General features: G+C 36.6%; 1 protein-coding gene across 4 annotated transcripts in view; it reads left to right on the forward strand.

The window, feature by feature from the left end:
- PHF14 (PHD finger protein 14) overlaps nt 1-22817 on the forward strand; it is a 208379-nt gene that overhangs the window by 144418 nt on the left and 41144 nt on the right. Inside the window, exon 19 of one of the 4 annotated variants that reach the window (XM_032643191.1) lies at nt 11787-11866. The exons of the other annotated variants lie outside the window; for them this stretch is intronic. Coding sequence (XP_032499082.1) covers nt 11787-11810 — 24 coding nt within the window. The 3' untranslated portion in view covers nt 11811-11866. Of the gene's footprint in view, nt 1-11786; nt 11867-22817 lie in introns of those variants that run through there. 4 annotated transcript variants of the gene reach the window in all.

Below are 22817 nucleotides of genomic sequence, written 5' to 3' on the forward strand. Positions count from 1 at the left end.
ATAGCATTTCTGGATTGCTGATATCCTATATTCCCTTTCTTCTTTCCAAGTTCTGGAATTGTCCAGCAACAGCTCAAGGATCTTCTCTGAGCTATAGATTCAGTTTGTCCCCATCAATCTTCTTCAGTTACTCAGCTTCATCTTTTTTCTACTTCTGTGTGGCTGTTGATACTGTTGGTAACATCTTCCTTCTTATAAACTCCTTCCTTGCCTTCATTGAACCTGTTCTCTTCCTGGTTTTCTCCCTTCTTAGCAGACCTTTTTTTTTTTTGGTCTTTTTGATAAGCTTCTTTGGCCTGTTTTCAGTCTCTTCTCACTCTACAGGTGACAGCATCCGTACGTGCTCACTACCCTACCAGTTTTGCTACAGGAAAACCTGGGACTTAAGATTAAATGATCCATCTACTTTCTCTGAGTTCATGTTCATCAAGAGAGAGACTTTCTGCCTTTTAAAATATTATCCTTTAGTCTAATAATTAAGACATAATGTAGTGATAAATTTACTAATAAGTTTTAGTTGGCCATTTCCACTATCTATTAGTCTCCTTTTATTATAAAGCTTAAATAATATTTGCTTAACTAGGAAAATAAATTACAACATGGTCTCCAAGGGAGATATTAGTGTGGAGATATGATTAAATTGATATAACTGAGGTGTCAGACTCTATTTGAGTTTTGTTTAAAGCTAGAGTGTAATTCAGAATAGCAAAATTTTAGTGTAATAAAACTAATATCCTTTATATAAAATATTGCTTTAAAAATGCTTCTTAACTCTTTTTTTCTCCTTTTTTCTTTTCTCTGACTCTACTTTTCTGGAGAAATTTGAAGTCAGAAAAAAATTACATACATGTGTGTTTTTTAATTTCTTAGAAATGGAACACATGGTTATTGTAGAATATTTGGAAAATTTTAAAAAGATAAAAATATTTAAGGGCTTCCCTGGTGGTGCAGTGGTTGGGGGTCCGCCTGCCGATGCAGGGGACGCGGGTTCGTGCCCCGGTCTGGGAGGATCCCACATGCTGCAGAGCGGCTGGGCCCGTGAGCCATGGCCGCTGGGCCTGTGTGTCCGGAGCCTGTGCTCTGCGGCGGGAGAGGCTGCAGCAGTGAGAGGCCTGTGTACTGCAAAAAAAAGAAAATTTTAAATTACCTGCAATTATAGCACCTAAATGTATTTGTATTTCTGCTCGTATTTTAGTGGTATATTCTATCTCAACCTCCTCTCTAAAAATGGCAATTATATTATACATTCTGTTACATACTTTTTTTTCATATAATTGCATTATATGACAATTTTCCATAGTGTTAAATACTCTTTTCTAATGAGATTTTTAAAGTACTATACAATATTCTTTTGCTCAGATATACTCTCAGTGTAATTTCTGGGTCAAAAAAATGAACATTTTAAAAATAAGAAAGTACCCTACTGATCTCAGTTGGCCTTGGCCTGCAGCAGCGGCTTGAAGCAGGATTTTCGTTCCCAGACAGAGATTGAAGTCAAGCCACAGCAGTGAGAGCACTGAATCCTAGCCACTAGACCAGTGGCCAGGGACCAGGCCCTGGCGCATCAGCTGTGTAGAAATGAATTTCCACATAGAGTTGGAAAGTAGTGAAGCAAGTAAAGTGTTTATTAGGAGGATAAAGGGTACCTGTGGATATACACATGGGTGGGCTCAGAGGGAGTGAGTTGCACCCTCATGGTAGTTTGAATCACTTTTATGGGGCATTTCTTCTGGGTTTCCTTTGGCCAATCATCTTGATTTGCCTGGTTCTGAGTCCGTATTTGGTATATGTCAGGAACCTCCCATGTGTGCATGCGCATCTCTTAGCCAAGATGGATTCCAGTGAAGAGGCCTATGGGTAACCTGACATCACTTACTATGAGGTGACGCCCCCTTTAGACCTTTGAGGAGCCTTTCTGTGCATGAATAGTTGGGAAGGTCTCCTTGACTTCAAGAATGAGGAATATGTGGTCTTTTATCTGTTATCTGGGCAGGGCTCAGCTCTTCTCTCGCTCCTGCTGTTTTGGAGTATCTGTCCACAGGGGAGAAACTCCAGCTATTCAGACTGGGGCCCATCTATCTCCTGCCTCACTACTAGTAATAATATTAGTAATTAACATTTATTGAGTACCTCTATGTGCCTAGCATTATCTAAGCACTTAAAATGTATACTCATTTAATCCTCACAATAGTCTTTATGGTAGTTACTGTTTTTCATCTCTTCTCTGTGGATTAAAAAAAAATGAGGTTCAAAGAAGTTCAACATTACACAGCTAGTAAGTGGTACAGCAGTGATTCAAACCCATATCTGCCTGATTCAAGAGCCTGTATTTTAGAAACTTTTCATATATTGAAATAGGAATTCTCTATTCCTTGTTGCAAGAGCTTCTCAAATTAGATTTTGTCCTGAAGCCATTTTAGATTTTCATCATGTAGAAACTCAGATAATTTTTCTATTATAAATAAACACTACTAGTAATAGGAAAAGGAAAAATACTTTTATTGTTAAGTGCGATCTATTTTGGTCTTTTTAATGAATAGGAGACTAAATCCTGGAGGTAATTCTTAAATGAATCGATTAAGGATGGTACTACTGTAAGGTATTAAAGGATAGACTATAACTCCTCAAGGCCCTTTCTTTATAAAATTCAGTGAAGTATGTGTCTTTGCTGAGGGAGCTGCTGCTTGACAACATAGATGGTTTATGTGGACCCAGCAGAATCTAATCTGTTGCACTTGGAGGGAGGTGAGGGAAAGGGATCTAGAAGTGAATTTTTTTTTTTAACTAGGTATTAAGCATTGTATTTTAGCTGAGTCAAATATTACTGTCTAATGTTTGTCATGAGTTGTGAAGCTTTGAAAACATGTACTGTAAAAAGAAACTAAAACCAACCATATTCAATCTCTTTGCAAAGATAGTTTAAGAATATTCTGATTTGTGCAGTGTCAGCCACTTTATGTATAAACTGGAAGATTTTGTATATATTTTTTCAGTATTAGCATTATTTTGCAGTAAAAAATCCTCTTATTCAAAAATAATACCTTGTCTGTCAATGGATCAAATAGTAATTATCATGCAGTTTTAGATTCATTTGGGTTAGTTCTTTTCATACCAAAGAGTATGAAATTATTACCTCACCTATAAAAAAGTTAAAAAATGTTTCCCTCTTCCTTGACAGATAAAGATCCATATATGTAACTGTTTTTATTCCACCGTATTTCCACCTGTGACCTAGCTCAGCCATCTACGTTCTTTTGTGATTTCAGACTTCTACAAATTATTTTAGCTAGCTTTAATATATTGTTCTCTTTTTTCCTCTGGACCATATCCATATGCTAAATTTAAACTCTGGTCACCTAAGATGCAATCTATTTTAATGTTTTCTCTGAAGGTTTCTTAAAGGTTTATGTTGTAGTGTTATATCGTCATTGAAGTTAAGTTGGTTTTTTGTTAAATGTACCTTCAGTAATGGCTACAAATGATTATCTGCTTCGCTGGTGTGAAAACTCTTTAAAGTATGCTTATAGAGGTTAAATTTTTTAAGAATCACTTTGAAAAGTTCAAACTTCATCAAAACATTTTATCAGTTCACTTTTGTGTTCCTGAGGGACTGGACTATTTTCTCAGCTTCTAAAGACAGATGGTATTCTGTAAATTCTGTTTCTAAAATCAGTTTTTTAAATGTAGATTAGCAGATATTTGTGAACCAGATCCAAAGCATAGATATATAGTCTAAAGCAAGTCATGAACATGGGATGTTTCAGCATTATTTTCTTATTTTAATGCAGTGGTTTCAACATACACACACCAACAAAAAATCATTACTTAATAACTCAATTCAAACTTTATTCCAGCATCCAGTCATTAGTCTAGTTATCATTAATCAATTTTTCCCCACTTCATGTCATCTTAGGATTGTGAATGAAGTAGATATTTTTAGAAAACTTTCTTTTTTCCTTTAAAGAAAGCAAAGTGGTATATAATTTAGACATTTTCCTACCCTTTCCCTGTGACATTTAATGACAATGTGGAAGCTTTAACCTGTTTACAGCATAAATACTATATTAAGTACCATCTTATCCTCCATTTCTTTTTGAGTGCTTCCTTTTGAGTTCTGCTGCTCATGAATCTAATTTTTTCTGTGAGGTAAACTTTCTTCATGATTTAGCTGTTCCCAAATCCCCAGATTTTCTCCTTTCCTACTCTTTCTCCCCTCCTCATTTTTCCCAGACTTAATGAAAGCAGCATTTGGAAACATGACATTCTGTATATTTATCAAGTGTATTTGTGTTCCTTCATCAGTAAAAAGCTTCCCTAAGATAGGAACCTTCCTAATAGGGCCAAATACAATTAGTTGCCTTTTTTTAAAAACTCACCATGGCAATTTGAGGGGGGAAAAAAATCCTGTAGTCTGAAACTGACACGTTTAAACAAAATTAATTTAAATAAAAGGAGACAATAGAAGTGGTCTTATCTGGTCTCTATATTAAATGCTTTAAGGACTATCCAGATTACTGTTTTTTTTAATAAGCTTCATTTATTTATATATTTGACTGTGCAGGGTCTTACTTGCACACGTACACAGATCCTTAGTTGTGGCACGCAAGATCCTTAGTCGCGGCACACGGGATCTTTTAGTTGTGGCATGCGGGCTCTAAATTGTGGAAGAGACCACATGCCAAATCTACTTCCCTGACCAGGGATCTAACCTGGGCCCCCTGCATTGGGAGCACGGAGTCTTAACCACTGGACCACCAGGGAAGTCCCAGACTACTATTTTAAAAAGACTAATTTTCCTTTTTTATTCTGATCTAAGTAAATTTTGTTCCTGAATTCAAGACAAGATGCACATAGAAAGCAACTTAATTCTTTCATTCCTGTGCCTTTAAACAAGCTCTGATGGATTTTCTTTTTTCGAGTGACTCATGGGTTTTCCAGTCTTCTCTTCTTTTTCAATATCAAAAATCTAGTCCAATTTAATATCAAGGTTTCAGTCTCTCAACCAGTTCAAAGCTTCTCCTCTCACCACCTCAGACCTGCTTCAAACTGGGAAATCTATAGTTTGGAAGGGGCACATACTGGAGTTTGACTCTTGTCCCTGCTTCCTTCTGTGGCTTTTTAGTGATTTCTCATTGCTAGGGCTTTCCTACCTGCTGTTCCCTTGAAGTGAGAGACATGTTCTATTGTGGGTTGCCTGTAACTCATTTTGTGAACGAAGTCCCTTTTGGCTCCTCTCTGATTGGCATCACCCCACTCCCACTAGGCTGTCCTCTTTGGCCCAGATCCCTTTCTAGACAACAGAGTCTTGCTGTCTTTCACGTGTCTTACTCATTGGTCTTAAGGTAAGCACATGCAACCCCTTGCCCTGTAAGCTTAGAAGAGCAGTCATTCCCCCTGCATCTTTGCTGCTCAACTATATAGATGCATCACCAGCTCAACTCTATGTCCCTCAAAACTCCTAGAGGACAAGTTCTCTGAGTACTCTTCAGAAGCCTCTCCAACCAGTCTCAGTGTCCCTGAAACTTCTAGGGGACAAAAACTTTGAATACTTTTCAGAAAGACTCTCCTATATAGGGACTTCCTCTATAGTACCTCTGTTAAAGAAATCCTCTCCAATCTCACCTTTCCTCATTCTTCAGGCTTCTTTCTCCTTTGATGAATTACCAGACCAATCTTTGTGTGTGTGAGGCTTTGAAGAAAATATTTTCTGAAGTATTTTATCAGTGTATATCTTTTAAAAATGAAATTTTAGACTGTTTATGAGAGGTAGAATGTCACCTACCCAATAGTCCTTTACTGTGAAAATGTCATATACCCAATCATCGTGACTCAGATCATCATCTTTTTTCTTAGTTCTTCCACTTTTTCAGATACTTTCCACCATTTCCTCAAGATGCCAGGACATCATCTTCTTTCTGATTTTACCTCCCTCCCTCTTTTTAAGCTATGATTTGGCATTTTAATGGATACTTTTCAAAAACATTAGAGCTCTCTATTATAATTCCTCAACTTTCTCTGGATCCACTGTGTTGTTTCATCTCAATTTTTTTTTTCCTTCGGACTAGAAATAACTGGAGGAATTCATGGACTTAGGTTCACTACAAATTTTATGGCTCCTAAGTTAAACCAAGCCTCATTGCTGTCTTTTATGAGCTCTTGGATCAGATTTCTTAGAGCAGTTACTTCAGATATTTGCTACATACCTCAAGTCTCAGTTGTATTTACAGCACCCTAGTTTTTTCTAGATGACTGTCTTCACTGAGAAAAAAGGGGCCATACCCTTATCTTATCTCTTCCCAACCTTAGAAATAGTCCTTGTTACTTTTCCTACTTCAACCTTTGTTACTTTCAAAATACCTCCATCTCATTTCTTTTCTCAGAAGAAAAAAAAAATGTCACTTACTTTTGTTCTTTATCCCCAAAATCTTTCTCTTCAGAATCTAAGTTTCTATTCTCATTAAGCCCTCCTACAGAGTTTTCCAAATCAGTCTTTTTGAAAGGTCACTTTTCACATGTCCTTCCAGGTTAGAAAACTCAAAGAAGGAGCTCTTCATTGTCCACTACTGTAAGACAGACATCACAGTTTTATCCCTGACTTTCAAGGCCATCTATAATCTGGACCCATGCTAGTATTCCAGACAGGTGTTCCTCTGTCTCTCTCTCTCCCTGCCTCCCTCCTTCCTTTCCTCTCCCTTTTACAGATATCATCAGGGTGTCATGCTTGTTTGTTTAATTGAATGTTCAGTTTAAAACCTAGTTTTCCCAGCAATCCGTAGGACTACACTAAAATTCTTTTGCATTTTGCTAGACTGTTCATTTGGTAGATGTTTCTTTGCATTGTTATTCATCTTTTCATGTCTAGGCTCTCTTTACCAACTGCAAACTCTTATGGCAGAGGAATATTTTTCATAATTCCTTGAAGACAAGGAACCTGAATGTTGCACGTAATTTTTTCCGAGATAGATTTAAAATTGCTCCTGGTAGTTCTTCACTGCTAGCCTGTTTCCTATTTGTTGTGATTGAAATTATTTTTTAAACTTTCATTTCGCTGAATGGCAGTAGAAGTGGTACAGCTTCTAGTTTTTGCCTTAGATGCCCAAGGCTGTTTGGTGAACAACAGATGGATGTCTGAAACATAAATTTCTGCCAGCCATGACCCAAATATGCAGAAAAGACCTACACTAAGAGATGTAAGAGAATATCTATTCAGCAAGTTTAAAATAATATCCTTTCTTAGAATTGTTTTTGTCTAGATCAGTCAGAATTTCTGTTAACATTTAAAAGTACCTATTGATTATAGTAAATTTCCTTGGAATAGAGATATAGTTTTAAATTAAAAAGAAACTGTCTCCTCCAGAATGAAGAACACTGGGGTTGTCTAAGAGTTTAAAACTAATCTGAAAGAAAATGTCTATTTCATATTTTGTACACAACATTTGATAAGAAACATAATATTTGATAAGAAACAGTAACTTTTATTTATACAGATATTTTCTTTGTCTTGATGGACCTACCAATATAATCTGCAATAGGAACCTCATTTTACTGAAAGAAATCTGTGTAGTATTCAAAAGGTATGCCACATACTCTGCTAGGTGCTTGAGATGTACTAAAATAATTAGACATAAATCTGACCCTTAAAAAATTATGTTCTATAGGATAGATAAGGCATGTATGGATATAATTATAGGACTTAAAGTGTTAATACAAGATTTAAAGTGTTAAATGCCATTAGAAGGTACAGATAAACTACTGGGAATTAGAAGGCTAGAAACATTGCTTTCAGATCCAAGAATCAAAAAGATTGTGGATAATGTGACATCTGAATGGAATTATGAAAATTAGGTTGGATTTGATAGGAATGTAAGTCAGGATAAGCTAGGTTAAGCAGCACACACAAAAAAATCCCAGATTTTCTGTGAACTAACACAAGTTGATTTCTCACGCAAGTAACATGTCAATACAGGTTGACAGAGCAACTCTGTACATCATAGTCACTTGAGAACCGAAGCTGATGGCAGTTTTATTTCAACATCTGTGGTCCAAGGCACTGTAGCAGGAAATATGGCAAATTATAAAATGGCTTTTACAATCATATCTGGAAATTGACACATTTAACTCCATACAAATTATATAGTTATACCTAATGTTGAGAGGCCAGGAAAGTATAATGCTACCATGTGCTACCATATTTCAAAGGCCTTTCCGCTGTTTGAAGCAGCACAGGGGGAATCCTTGGAGAGAAGGAGTGTGTGTACAATTTGTATTGGGGAAACGGCATAATAATTTGAAAAGCAGTAATTATACTAATAGTAAATGCTAAAGATGTTTAATTTTTTTCTTTTTCTTTTTTTTTTATAGACTTTTTTGGAGCAGTTTTAGCTTTACAGAAAAATTGAGTGGAAAGTACAGAGTTCCCCATATGCCCCCCATTCCTGCGCCCACTCCTGTAATATATGAAGCTGTAGTAATAGTTTCCCCTGTTATTAACATCTTGCGTTAGTGTGGTACATTTGTTACAATTAATGAGACAATTAACACATTATTACTAACTAATGTCCACAGTTTACATTAGGATTCACTCTTTATGTTGTATATTCTGTGGGTTTTGAAAAATGTGTGACAGCATATATCTACCATTACAGTATCATAGAGGATAGTTTCACTGCCTAAAAATCCCTTGTGTTCCACCTATTTACCCCTCCTTCCCTCCCCCCTAAACTCCTGGCAGTCACAGATCTTTTTACTGTCTCCATACTTTTGCCTTTTCCAGAATGTCATATAGTTGGAATTACATAGTACATAACCTTTTCACATTGGCTTCTTTTACTTAGTAATACACATTTTTCTCCATGTTTTTTCATGGTTTGATACCTCATTTCTTTCTTTCTTTCATTATTTTTTTCCTTTACATTTTAGGTTCACAGCAAAATTGAGTGGACCATACAGAGAGTTTCCATGTATCACCTGTCCACAGATGCACAGCCAACCTCCCCCACTTGTGACATCCCACACCTCAGTGTTACATTTGTTACCATTGATGAACCTGCACTATATATGTGCCACATCTTCTTTATCCTTTCATCCATTGGTAGACATTTAGGTTGCTTCTGTTTCAGAAGTTTTTAATTTTAATGAAGTTCAACTTAATTTTTTTTCTCTCATGGGTGGTTCTTTTGTTGTATCTAAAAAGTCATGGTCAAATCCATGGTCAGCTAGATCTTCTCTTGTTTCTTCTAGGAACTTTATAGTTTTGCATTTTACATTTAGGTTTCTGAACCATTTTGAGTTAATTTTTTTTTTTTTTTTTTTTTTTGCGGTACGCGGGCCTCTCACTGTTGTGGCCTCTCCCGTTGCGGAGCACAGGCTCCGGACGCGCAGGCTCAGCAGCCATGGCTCACGGGCCCAGCCGCTCCGCGGCATGTGGGATCCTCCCGGACCGGGGCACAAACCCGTGTCCCCTGCATCGGCAGGCGGACTCTCAACCACTGCGCCACCAGGGAAGCCCTTGAGTTAATTTTTGTGAAAAGTATAAGATCAGTGTGTAGACTCTTATTTTTTCTTTTTTTCACATGGATGTCCAAGTGTACCAATGCCAATTTTTCTTTTTTTTCTTAACATCTTTATTGGAGTATAATTGCTTTACAGTGGTGTGTTAGTTTCTGCTGTATAACAAAGTGAATCAGCTATACATACAATTTTTAATATTCAGAAGTCAATTACTTTTTTATATCCAGCAATGAACAATTGGAATTGAAATTAAAAACACAATACCAATTTCCTTAGCACCAAAAATAAATCATATACTTATATATAAATCTAACAAAATATGTACAAGATCCATATGAGGAAAACTACAAAGAAATAAATCAATATCAAATGGGGAAAGAAATCAAAATCAAATGGAGAAATATTCCATGTACATAGATAGAAAGACTTTACTTGATACTCTCAAGATGACAGTTCTTCCCAACTTCAACGATACATTCAGTGCAAACCCAGTCAGATTCCTAGCAAGTTATTTTGTTGATATTGACAAACAGATCTAAAGTTTATATGGAAAGATGTAAGTCCTTGAATAGCTAAGACAGTATTGAAGGAGAAGAACAAAGTTGGAGGACTGCAACTATCTGATTTCAAGACTTACTATAAAGCTACAGTAACCAAGGCAGTGTGGTATAGGCAAAAGAATAGACATAGATCAGTGGAACAGAATAGACAGCCCAGAAACAGACCCATGTATATGTAATAACCCAATCTTTGGGAAAAGAGTAAAGGCAATTCAATGGAGAAAATGTAGTCTTTTCAGCTAATATGTTTTTAATGCAAAGCAAGTGGTTGGGAGGGTAGATGGAGACCATATCATAAAGGGTTACAAATATTATACCATGAATTTGTAACCACCGAAGTTCTGTTTGCCCTTTAGAGGATGTTAGGGGTCAGGAGAGGAGACATTATTTAGACCCGTGATTCACAAGCTTTTTCAGTCAGAGATTTATTTTATATAGTTTGCTACATATAACCTAAAGATTTTACAGAATAAAAAGCATGCTGATAATTTTTGTTCTTTTCTTTTTACATTAAAAAATGCTGATCAGTCTCCACTAAATTGATTTTACTACCACTTGTAGCATTAAATAATTTGAAAAATATTATCTGGTCAAAGTGCTTTATTTTATAGTTAAGAGAAGTAAGACTCAAAGAAGTAACCTCTTGTTAATCTCAGGTTTATACAGCTAGTTAATGGCAGAGCAATGACTAGGTTAGTGTCAGTTAGTGCTCTTTTTACAGTCATTTATTAATCTATCACTGAGCACTTCAGAAATTATTTTATATTGTCACTAAATCTGTTCAGTAATTAAAAACAAGTTTAGTGCTAAAATATAGATGTCTAAAATCATTTTGCAAATCATGAGTAAACTCAAACTATGGGAGGGTACACAGTGATTAGGTAGAGCAACACATAGTCCTCTGATTAAACTTTGTCAAAGACTGAACGCATTCTTGTGTTATATGCGTGTTATATGAGTACTTGCATATAAACGTGCTGGTTTGTCTATTGTCACTGGAATCCACCTCTGTCTTCACTTGACATACTCTTCTAAGTCTCTGAACTTGATTTTGTTCCTTCTCTCATCAGTGTTCCTCATTACTATTTCTGGTACAAACAGTTTCCTGAAAAATTTGTCTCTTAGATGTACTTGGTGTCCCTGTACTCTTAGTCAAATAGTCTCCTTTAAGAATAGACTTGGAATCAAATTGTCTAGGTAACTGTAAATTTGGGCAGGTGACTTAATATCTCTGTACCTCATTTGCTCACTTTATAATGGAGACAGCAATAAATAAACCTACTTGTTAGGGCTTTTTTCTTTTTTTTTGGCTCTTTTAGAGTCTAGTAACAATGACAATGAACCTGACTAATACCTAATTCACTTTTCTATTTAGTTGCACAGGAAAAAGAAATGAAATAGTTTTCACTAAGATAAAGATGAAATATACATTTATGTCTAGTATTTCTGAAACACTGAGAATAGCACATCCATTGTGTTGGTTTTTTTTTTCTTTATCTGAGGACCACTTAAAATTATTGTAATAGAACGTTGGCTTTAACTATATTTCTTCAGTATTCTATAAAATTTAATTTTAATCAAGTGTTAATTTTTTGTATATTTTTCATAGTATAGAAACATCTTTTTTTCCTTTGAAACTCCAACTTTGTTAAGGAGCAACAATTTCCTGCATTGGTAATGTTAAGTGTAACTTTCGCTTTCAATTCATTGCTGCAGTTACGTTTCCAGAGCCTGCTGTAAGAGATAAACCCATTGCCAATGAAGACAGTATTCATTTCCTTCCACCTCAGGCCACACTGAATTGATTGAGGTAATAAAATGACAGCACCTTGTAATATACTGAAGGCTCTTTAATTCAAAAACCAGTTCTAGCCTGATTCAGAGCTTGTTTAAAGCTAATTTATAGCTTGCATAATTTTCAGCAGGCCAAGGTAAAGGATGATATATGAAAACTGATAAAGAATTAACTTATGACACATTCAGACCTGTCTTGTTAAAGTCAACGGGTATTAAAAAGACAGAGGTGGGGGGATGGTGGAAAAAATAATTGGTAATCTTTTGCTTCACATAAGTAACATTGTTGACAACAGTTTAAATTGCCCACCGTCTTATTTCAAACCTAGCTTCTTGTCCTTTCTTTGTAAAATCAGTTCTATTTGCATTTCTTATATTGTAAAGTCCTTCATTTTTCATGACACATTAAGGTCAGTGTGAGGCTGAGTACAGTTAGCAGCTGTTGTGACTTCCATAGCGTCAAATATATTGTATGCCGCAGTGGCAATGCTGCTGCTAAATAGTTCTCTGTCGGCATTTTAATTACAAATAATCTTTTTCAAGGTGCAAGCTGGAAGGAGTGAGGGCTCTTCATTTTTATTTGGGCCGAAAATTCAGGATTAGTCCTTTTGCCTTTGTGGGCTGTTTTTGCTCTCTTTATTCCAGCATATTTCTTCACTTTTGACCCACAAATAATACAACTATGATAGTAAAGTATTCTGTACTATGTATGAAGCCAGATTCTCAGAAATTTCATGTCAGCATTCACAACTGAAACACGGATTACATTTTCCTTTTTAATGTTTAAATCTTTTGCATGGTTATTTTTTCCTTAAAAAACAAGACAACAGTGGAGGATGGGCAAAGCTTTTGCCATATTCCATTATTATAGGATCCTAGAAAGTGTTGAAAACTTTCAGAAGTGCGTTTACCACTAGTAACCATGTGAATCACACTGTATATTGCAAATGTTTTATATATCAAAGCTAAAAAAGTCAATGAATAGATATATAAATGTAAGGTTAGATATATGAGACTGAGAAATTTTTTGTTTCTTCAGTGTAACTTGTCTAGATATTTAGGTATTAAGATGAAAAGATTTTGTTTAGTCTAATTATGATGTCTATGGTAAGTGGTCATAATTTTAATTACTTTTTTGAAAGTTATAAGCATACATGCTTATTATAGAATAATATATAAAGATGAAAATAAAAATCACTCAGGGAAGAACCACTACTAATATTTTGTTATTTTTACAACTTGAAGATTTCTATTTTTTAGATACAAGCTCCATTTTCATTTGGTTCACTGTCACTAAAACGTTAACCCCTTGACTTGAGCCATAAAATATAAAAAATTTCTTTTCAAAGATTATACTCTTTTTTTTTTTTGCGGTACGCGGGCCTTTCACTGTTGTGGCCTCTCCTGCCGCCGAGCACAGGCTCCGGGCGCGCAGGCTCAGCGGCCATGGCTCACGGGTCCAGCCGCTCCGCGGCATGTGGGATCTTCCCGGACCGGGGCACGAACCCGTGTCCCCTGCATCGGCAGGCGGACTCTCAACCACTGCGCCACCAGGGAAGCCCTATACTCCTTTTTAAGTGAATTTGGAGCCCATGTAACAAGTGATTTTGGAGCCCTAGTAATCCAAACAGAAACATACGGTTGTAGTATTTTTCCTGCTTTTATAGCTTGGGGAGAATGTTGTTTTTAGAACAAATATTTTATTTTTCCCACATATGAGTTTTAAAAATCTAATGAAGCCAAAGGCTTGAAGATATTCTTATTACAAAAAATTCAGGGAGCAGGAATATTTGTGAGAAAGTATTATTGTTGCTTTTATATTCAAAATATTTATATATAAGAAAAATTTTGTTTTACAGCAGAAAGTTTTCTTAGATAGGTTCTTTTAGCCTCACTGGAATTAACAATAGAAAGCCATTAGTTTTGAGTTAATTTAAAGCAAATTTTGCCCTGGCAAAGAATTGATTTATTTCATTTATTTTTTATACATCTTTATTGGAGTATAATTGCTTCATAATGCCGTGTTAGTTTCTGTTGTACAACAAACTGAATCAGCCATATGCATACATATATCCCCATATCCCCTACCTCTTGAGCCTCCCTCCCACCCTCCCTATCCCACCCCTCTAGGTCGTTGCAAAGCACCAAGCTGATCTCACTGTGCTATGTGGCTGCTTCCCACTAGCTATCTATTTTACGTTTGGTAGTGTATATATGTCGACGCTACTCTCACTTTGCCCCAGCTTCCCCTTCCCCATACCCCTGTGTCCTCAACTCCTTTCTCTATGTGTGAGTCTTTATTCCTACCCTGCCACTGCGTTCATCAGTACCATTTATTTTAGATTCCATATGTATCCTTTAGCATATGGTATTTGTTTTTCTGTTTCTATCTTACTTCACTCTGTATGACAGACTCTAGGTCCATCCACCTCACTACAAATAATTCAATTTCATATTTTTATGGCTGAGTAATATTCCATTGTATAAATGTGCCACATCTTCTTAATCCATTCATCTGTTGATGCACATTTAGGTTGCTTCCCTGTCCTGGCTATTGTACATAGTGCTGCAGTGAATATTGTGGTACATGTCTCTTTTTGAATTATGATTTTCTCAGGGTATATGACCAGTAGTGGGATTGCTAGGTCATATGGTAGTTCTATTTTTAGTTTTTTAAGGAATCTCCATACTGTTTTCCATAGTGGCTGTATCAATTTACATTCCCACCAACAGTGCAGGAGGATTGCCTTTTCACCACACCCTTTCCAGCATTTATTGTTTCTAGATTTTTTGATGATGGCCATTCTGACTGCTCTGAAGTGATACCTCATTGTACTTGATTTGCATTTCTCTGATAATTAATGATGTTGAGCATCTTTTCATGTGCCTCTTGGCCATCTGTGTGTCTTCCTTGGAGAAATGTCTGTTTAGGTCTTCCACCCATTTTTTAATTAGGTTGTTTGTTTTTTGATATTGAGCTCCATGAGCTGTTTGCATATTTTGGAGATTAATCCTTTGTCAGTTGTTTCATTTGCAAATATTTACTCCCATTCTGAGGGTTGTCTTTTTGTCTTGTTTATGGTTTCCTTTGCTGTGCAAAAGATTTTAAGTTTCATTAGGTCCCATTTGTTTATTTTTGTTTTTATTTTCATTACTCTAGGAGGTGGATCAAAAAAGATCTTGCTGTGGTTTATGTCAAAGAGTGTTTTTCCTATGTTTTCCTCTAAAAGTTTTATAGTGTCTGGTCTTACATGTAGGTCTTTAATCCATTTGGAGTTTATTTTTGCGTATGGTGTCAGGTAGTGTTCTAATTGCATTCTTTATGTGTAATTGTCTAGCTTCCCAGCACCACTTATTGAAGAGGCTGTCTTTTCCACTGTATGTTCTTGCCTCCTTTGTCATAAATTATGTGACCATATGTGCATGGGTTTACCTATGGGCTTTCTATCCTGTTCCATTGCTCTATATTTCTGTTTTTGTGCCAGGACCATACTGTCTGGATTACTGTAGCTTTGTAGTATAGTTTGAAGTTGGGGAGCCTGATTCCTCTAGCTCCATTTTTCTTTCTCAAGATTGCTTTGGCTATTCAGGGCCTTTTGTGTTTCCATACAAATTGTAAACTTTTTTGTTCTAATTCTGTGAAGAATGCCATTGGTAATTTGATAGGGATTGCATGGAATCTGTAGATTGCTTTGGGTAGTATAGTCATTTTCACAATATTGATTCTTCCAATCCAAGAACATGGTATACTCTCCATCTGTTTATGTCATCTTTGATTTCCTTCATCAGTGTTTTATAGTTTTCTGGGTACAGGTCTTTCACCTCCTTAGTTAGGTTTATTCCTAGGTATTTCATTCTTTTTGTTGCAGTGGTAAATGGGATTGTTTAATTTCTCTTTCTGATTTTTCGTTGTTAGTATATAGGAATGCCAGAGATTTCTGTGCATTAATTTTGTATCCTGCAACCTTACCAAATTCATTCATTAGCTCTATTAGTTTTCTGATGGCATCTTTAGGATTTTCTATGTATAGTATTATGTCATCTGCAGACAGTCACAGTTTTACTTCTTTTCCAATTTGTATTTCTTTTATTTCTGTTTTTCTCTGTTTGCCGTGGCTAGGACTTCCAAAACTATGTTGGATAAGAGTGGCAAGAGTGGACATCCTTGTCTTGTTCCTGATCTTAGTGGAAATGTTTTTCACCATTGAGTGTGATGTTTGCTGCAGGTTTGTCATATATGGCCTTTATTATGTTGAGGTAGGTTCCCTCTGTGCCCATTTTCTGGAGAGTTTTTATCATAAATGGGTGTTGAATTTTGTCAAAAACTTTTTCTGCATCTATTGAGATGATCATATTGTTTTTATTCTGTAATTTGTTAATATGGTGTATCACATTGATTGATTTGCATATATTGAAGAAGCCTTGCATTCCTGGGATAAATCCCACTTGATCATGGTGTATGATCCTTTTAATATGTTGTTGGATTTCGTTAGCATTTTATTCAGGATTTTTGCATCTATGTTCATCAGTGATATTGGTCTATAATTTTCTTTTTTTGTGATATATTTTTCTGGTTTTGGCATTAGGGTGATGGTGGCTTCATAGAACAAATTTGGAGTGTTCATCCCTCTGCAATTTTTGGAAGAGTTTGAGAAGGATCAGTGTTAGCTTTTCTCTAAATATTTGATAGAATTTACCTGTGAAGCCATCTGGTCCTGGACTTTTGTTTGTTGGAAGATTTTTAATTAGTTTCAATTTCGTTACTTGTGATAGGTCTGTTTATATTTTCTAATTCTCCCTGGTTCAGTCTTGGAAAATTGTACCTTTCCAAGAATTTGTCCATTTCTTCGTGCTTGTCCATTTTATTGGCATATAGTTGTTTGTAGTCGTCTCTTATAATCCTTTGTATTTCTGTGGTGTCAGTTGTGATTTCTACTTTTTCATTTCTAATTTTATTGATTTGCGTCCTCTCCCTTTTTTTCTTGATGAGACTGGCTAAGGGTTTATCAATTTTGTTTATCTTCTCAAAGAACCAACTTTTAGTTTTATTGATCTTTGCTATTGTTTTATTCATTTCTGTTTCATTTATTTCTGCTCTGATATTTATGATTTCTTTCCTTGTACTGACTTGGGTTTTCTTTGTTTTTCTTTCTCTAGTTGCTTTAGGTATAAGGTTAGATTGTTTATTTGATATTTTTCTTGTTTCTTGCAATGAGTTTGAATTGCTATAAACTTCCCTCTTTGAACTGCTTTTGCTCTGTCCCATAGGTTTTGGGTCATCATATTTTCGTTGTCATTCATTTCTAAGTATTTTTTAGTTTTGAGTAATTTAAAGCAAAATTTGTCCCTAGCAAAGAATTCATTTGTTTTAAATTAACAGGTTTATTATTAATGAGTCATACTAAAAGAAAATGTTTAAGTAATTTGTGTTTTTACTGTTATTAAAAATTGAGCATTTACCCATATTTAACCTTTTAGTCACTGTATTTATTTCAATGTATACTCACTTATTTCTTCTGATATTGAGGTATTTAATAATGATTTAGTATTATTTTCATTGTATAGGAAGATTAATTTTTTAAGCTCAGCTCTCTATTTGAGTAACTTTACATATTGATCTGGGGAGAACATGATCAAGTTAGCCTAATGAAGTTAACTAATTGTCACCCTCTTATGAACTTCATATTGAGAGGAAATTAAAGACAAAGAGAAATCATCAGGCTTTGGTTTGAAATCAAATTTAAAGGATTTTACAAAGTTGTAGTAAATTTAAATGAAGAATATCTATTTTAAACTAACCCTAAATATAGGTAATTTAAAATGTTAAAACTCAAATGTCTGGAGCATGCCAGGCATTTAGCTTTGTTTCCAAAAGAAATGAAAAATAAATTACAAAAATGAAATATATGACAAGTAATTTTTGAACCTTTTAAGGTACAAAAGGTATAGTAAATCAAAACAGAATTGATGAGAGTTGAGTAATATTTTCCATAGGATATGACTTAATGTACTATTCCTAATAATGTACTAATGCATCATTGTGATCATCAAGTCCACACATTGACTTCTAGATTCCTGTCTTTGTGTGGGGATAACTTGGCTTATGAGGACCCTACACACATTCATATACATGATTATACACATACATCAACCTTCTCATACCCCTGTACACACCTCCACCTCCACATACATTCCTACACATGTTCCTACGTACAGCTCTACACATAGCCCTTCACACACCCGCTACTCTTTACAAGACTCTATCATGCACACACCCTGTACATATATATACACACTCTACACTAAAACAAAACTTACTTTGTTATCCTTACTATGTGTGATGTACCTGATTTTATTCTTTTTAATTAAATTTCACTTTTAAAACAACTCACTAAACTCACTAGACTCACACTTCATCTAGACTAGAGCTGTTACAGTAGATCCTGACATATACAGCCCTGTGTTTTTGCTAGGTGTCTATGTATATGAATACAGATACAGAAGAAAAATACAATCTAGGAGGAAGTAATATTTTGCTTACATTCTTAATTTTGTGTAGATATTTTTGAAGCTTTTATGTTGTGATGTTTCATTGTTCAGCAAGGATGAGCTATAGATTTGTATATTTCCTTTTTTTTTTTTTTACCATGCAGTGGACAAACTACAAGAATATTCTACGTAGAAGTATTTAAAGAAACTAAGAGTTCAAGCAAAGAGGTTTAAATTATACGATTTGAAAGCGGTTCATATAATAGGATTAATATTTCTGTACTTTATGATAAAATGAAAGGCTTCGTGCTGGCAAAGTGGCAGTACACTGCAGATTTTGGCATTATCTGAAATTGTTCCCAAGTACTTACTGACACTGAGAAATGTTCAATTCCTGGGAAACATCTCTTGTATACAGTCAGTCTTCTCATATACATGTCAAGAAGCCAATATTGTTTTATGTTTATTATCTGTGAGTTAAACCTCTTTTTTTATATGTCAGTTTTTATAAAATTGAACTTAAGTAAAATATGCCTGTGGAACATCAGGTTTATAATCAGATAGACCTGGATTTGAATATCTGCTCCTCCACTTAGTAGCTTTGCCACTCTGGGGCAAATTCCTTAAGCCTTCTGAGTTTGTATTTCCTCATCAGTAAAGTAAAGGTAATATTGTGTAGGCAAGTTCGGAACATCAGAGAATAGCATACGTAGAATGCCTAGCATAATTACTGGCCCATTAAATCCTCTATAAATTGTAACACATACCATCGTGATTATTATTATTATAATTATTACTATCGTTATTAACCCTATTATTTTTATCCAGATTTGTGAGCAAAACCAAACTATTTTGTTGCATGTGTGTTTGATTTTTCATAACCCAAAGGATAAGAGATGCCTAAGAACTTAGAGAAGCTCTTTATGTAATAGTTGTCAAGATTGAGAAAAATAGGATCATGTATAAATTTGATTATAGACTTATAACCTATGGTTTCTAGATGAATATGGAATCATATATGGAAATAGTACTACTTCATGGTTTTTTCAACAGGATTATGTGAATACTTATTTTCTAGTATCTCAATTTTTAACTCAGGCTCTTAGTGTTGAATTTCATATGATATTAAATTATTGCTAATAAAAGATGTCAGTAGATACTGCAGGTGTGCTCAGGCTTACCTAAAAAAGTAATGTCTGCCTTAAAAAATTCAGTTTGTTAGAATTATAAAGCATTTACCCAGGGAGAGAATTGGTGCCCCAAGGTTATTTGAGGAAAATACGAGTTTCACCTTAAGTCTTATTCATAATGGTTTACTTCTCATTCATTTAAAATAGTGGAATCTTAGAGTTTAAATCTAGAAGTGACTTTATAAAGTTACAGCTCAACTGGTCAAATTCCCTTAGACCTTTTTTCCCTCAAGGTTATCACTAGTTAAGAAATCTAGACAGATTTTAGGAAGATGGCTCAAGAGTAAGACGTGGAGATCACCTTCCTCCCCACAGATACATCAGAAATGCATCTACACGTGGAACAACTCCTATAGAACACCTACTGAACTCTGGCAGAAGACCTCAGACCTCCCAAAAGGCAAGAAACTCCCCACGTACCTGGGTAGGGCAAAAGAAAAAACAGAGACAAAAGAATAGAGACGGGACCTGCACCAGTGGGAGGGAGACTGTGAAGGAGGAAAGGTTTCCACATTCTAGGAAGCCCCCTTGCGGCAGAGACTGCGGGTGGCGGAGGAAGGAAGCTTCAGAGCCGCAGAGGAGAGCACAGCAACAGGGGTGCGGAGGGCAAAGCGGAGAGATTCCCGCACAGAGGATCGGTGGTGACCTGCACTCACCAGCCTGAGAGGCTTGCTGCTCACCCGCCGGGGCAGGCGGGGCTGGGAGCTGAGGCTCTGGCTTCAGTCGGATCCCAGGAAGAGAACTGGGGTTGGCTGCATGAATACAGCCTGAAGAGGTGAGTGCACCACGGCTAGCCGGGAGGGAGTCCGGGAAAAAGTCTGGACCTGCCAAAGAGGCAAGAGACTTTTTCTTGCCTCTTTGTTTCCTGGTGCACGAGGAGAGGGGATTAAGAGCGCTGCTTAAAAGAGCTCCAGAGACGGGCATGAGCCGCGTCTATCAGCATGGACCCCAGAGATGGGCATGAGACACTAAGGCTGCTGCTGCAGCCACCAAGAACCCTGTGTGCGAGCACAGTCACTATCCCCACCTCTGCTCCCACGAGTCTGTGCAGCCCGACACTGCCAGGTCCTCTGATCCAGGGACAACTTCCCTGGAGAACACACGGCATGCCTCAGGCTGGTGCAACGTCACGCTGGCCTCTGCCGCCACAGGCTTGTCCCACATCCGTACCCCTCCCTCCCCCCGGCCTGAGTGAGCCAGAGCTCCAGAAGCAGCTGCTCCTTTAACCCCGTTCTGTCTGAGCGAAGAACAGACGCCCTCAGGTGACCTACATGCTGCAGAGGCGGGGCCAAATCCAAAGCTGAACACCAGGAGCTGTGCAAACAAAGAGGGGAAAGGGAAGCTTCTCCCAGCAGCCTCAGGAGCGGCAGATTCAAGCTCCATAGTCAACTTGATGTACCCTGCATCTGTGGAAATACCTGAATAGACAACGAATCATCCCAAATGGAGGAGGTGGGACTTTGGACCAATATAGACTATTTTTTCCCCTTTTCCTCTTTTGGTGAGTGTGTATGTGTATGCTTCTGTGTGTGATTTTGTCTGTATAGCTTTGCTTTCACCATTTTTCCTAGGGTTCTGTCTGGTTTTTTGTTTTTTACTTAAAATTTTTTTTCTTAATAATTATTTTTATTTAATAACTTTATTTATTTTATCCTCTTCTTCTCTCTCTCTTCTTTCTTTCTTGTCTTCTTTCCTTTTTTCATTCTTTCTTCATCCCTTCCTCCCTTCCTTTCTTTCTTTCATTTTTTCTCCCCTTTTAATCTGAGCCATGTGGAGGACAGGCTCTTGGTGCCGCCAGCCAGGCATAAGGGCTGTGCCACTGAGGTGGGAAGAGTGAACTCCAGGACACTGGTCCACAAGAGATCTCTCAGCTCCATGTAATATCAAACAGCGAAGTCTCCCAGAGATCTCCATCTCAACACCAAGACCCAGCTTCACTCCATGACCAGCAAGCTTCAGGGCTCAACACCCTATGCCAAACAACTAGCAAGACAGGAACACAACCCCACCCATTAGCAGAAAGGCTGCCTAAAATCATAATAAGACCACAGACACCCCAAAACACACCACCAGACGTGGACCTGCCCACTAGAGAGACAAGATCCAGCCTCATCCACCACAACACAGACACTAGTCCCCTCCACAAGGAAGCCTACACAACCCACTGAACCAACCTTAGCCACTGGAGACAGACATCAAAAACAAAGGGAACTACAAACCTGCAGCCTGCAAAAAGGAGACCCCAAACACAGTAAGATAAGCAAACTGAGAAGACAGAAAAACACACAGCAGATGAAGGAGCAAGGTAAAAACCCACGAGACCTAACAAATGAAGAGGAAATAGGCAGTCTACCTGAAAGAGAATTCAGAATAATGATAGTAAAAATGATCCAAAATCCTGGAAATAGAATAGAGAAAATGCAAGAAACATTTAACAAGGAACTAGAAGAACTACAGAGGAAATAAGCAATGATGAACAACACAATAAATGAAATTAAAAATACTCTAGAAGGGATCAATAGCAGAATAACTGAGGCAGAAGAACGCATAAGTGACCTGGAAGATAAAATAGTGGAAGTAACTACTGCAGAGGAGAATAAAGAAAAAAGAATGAAAAGAACTGAGGACAGTCTCAGAGACCTCTGGGACAACATTAAACGCACCAACATTCGAATTATAGAGGTCCCAGAAGAAGAAGAGAAAAAGAAAGGGACTGAGAAAACATTTGAAGAGATTATACTTGAAAACTTCCCTAATATGGGAAAGGAAATAATCAAGTCCAGGAAGCACAGAGAGTCCCATACAGGATAAATCCAAGGAGAAACACGCCAAGACACATATTAATCAAACTATCAAAAATTAAATACAAAGAAAACATATTAAAAGCAGCAAGGGAAAACCAACAAATAACACACAACGGAATCCCCATAAGGTTAACAGCTGATCTTTCAGCAGAAACTCTGCAAGCCAGAAGGGAGTGGAAGGACATATTTAAAGTGATGAAGGAGAAGAACCTACAACTAAGATTACTCTACCCAGCAAGGATCTCATTCAGATTTGATGGAGAAATTAAAACCTTTACAGACAAGCAAAAGCTGGGAGAGTTCAGCGCCATGAAACCAGCTTTACAACAGATGCTAAAGGAAATTCTCTAGGCAAGAAACACAAGAGAAGGATTAAACTTACAATAACAAAGCCAAAACAGTTAAGAAAATGGGAATAGGAACATACATATCAATAATTACCTTAAATGTAAATGGACTAAATGCTCCCA

This window comes from Phocoena sinus, chromosome 9, assembly GCF_008692025.1.
Source record: "Phocoena sinus isolate mPhoSin1 chromosome 9, mPhoSin1.pri, whole genome shotgun sequence".
Taxonomy (NCBI): domain Eukaryota; kingdom Metazoa; phylum Chordata; class Mammalia; order Artiodactyla; family Phocoenidae; genus Phocoena; species Phocoena sinus.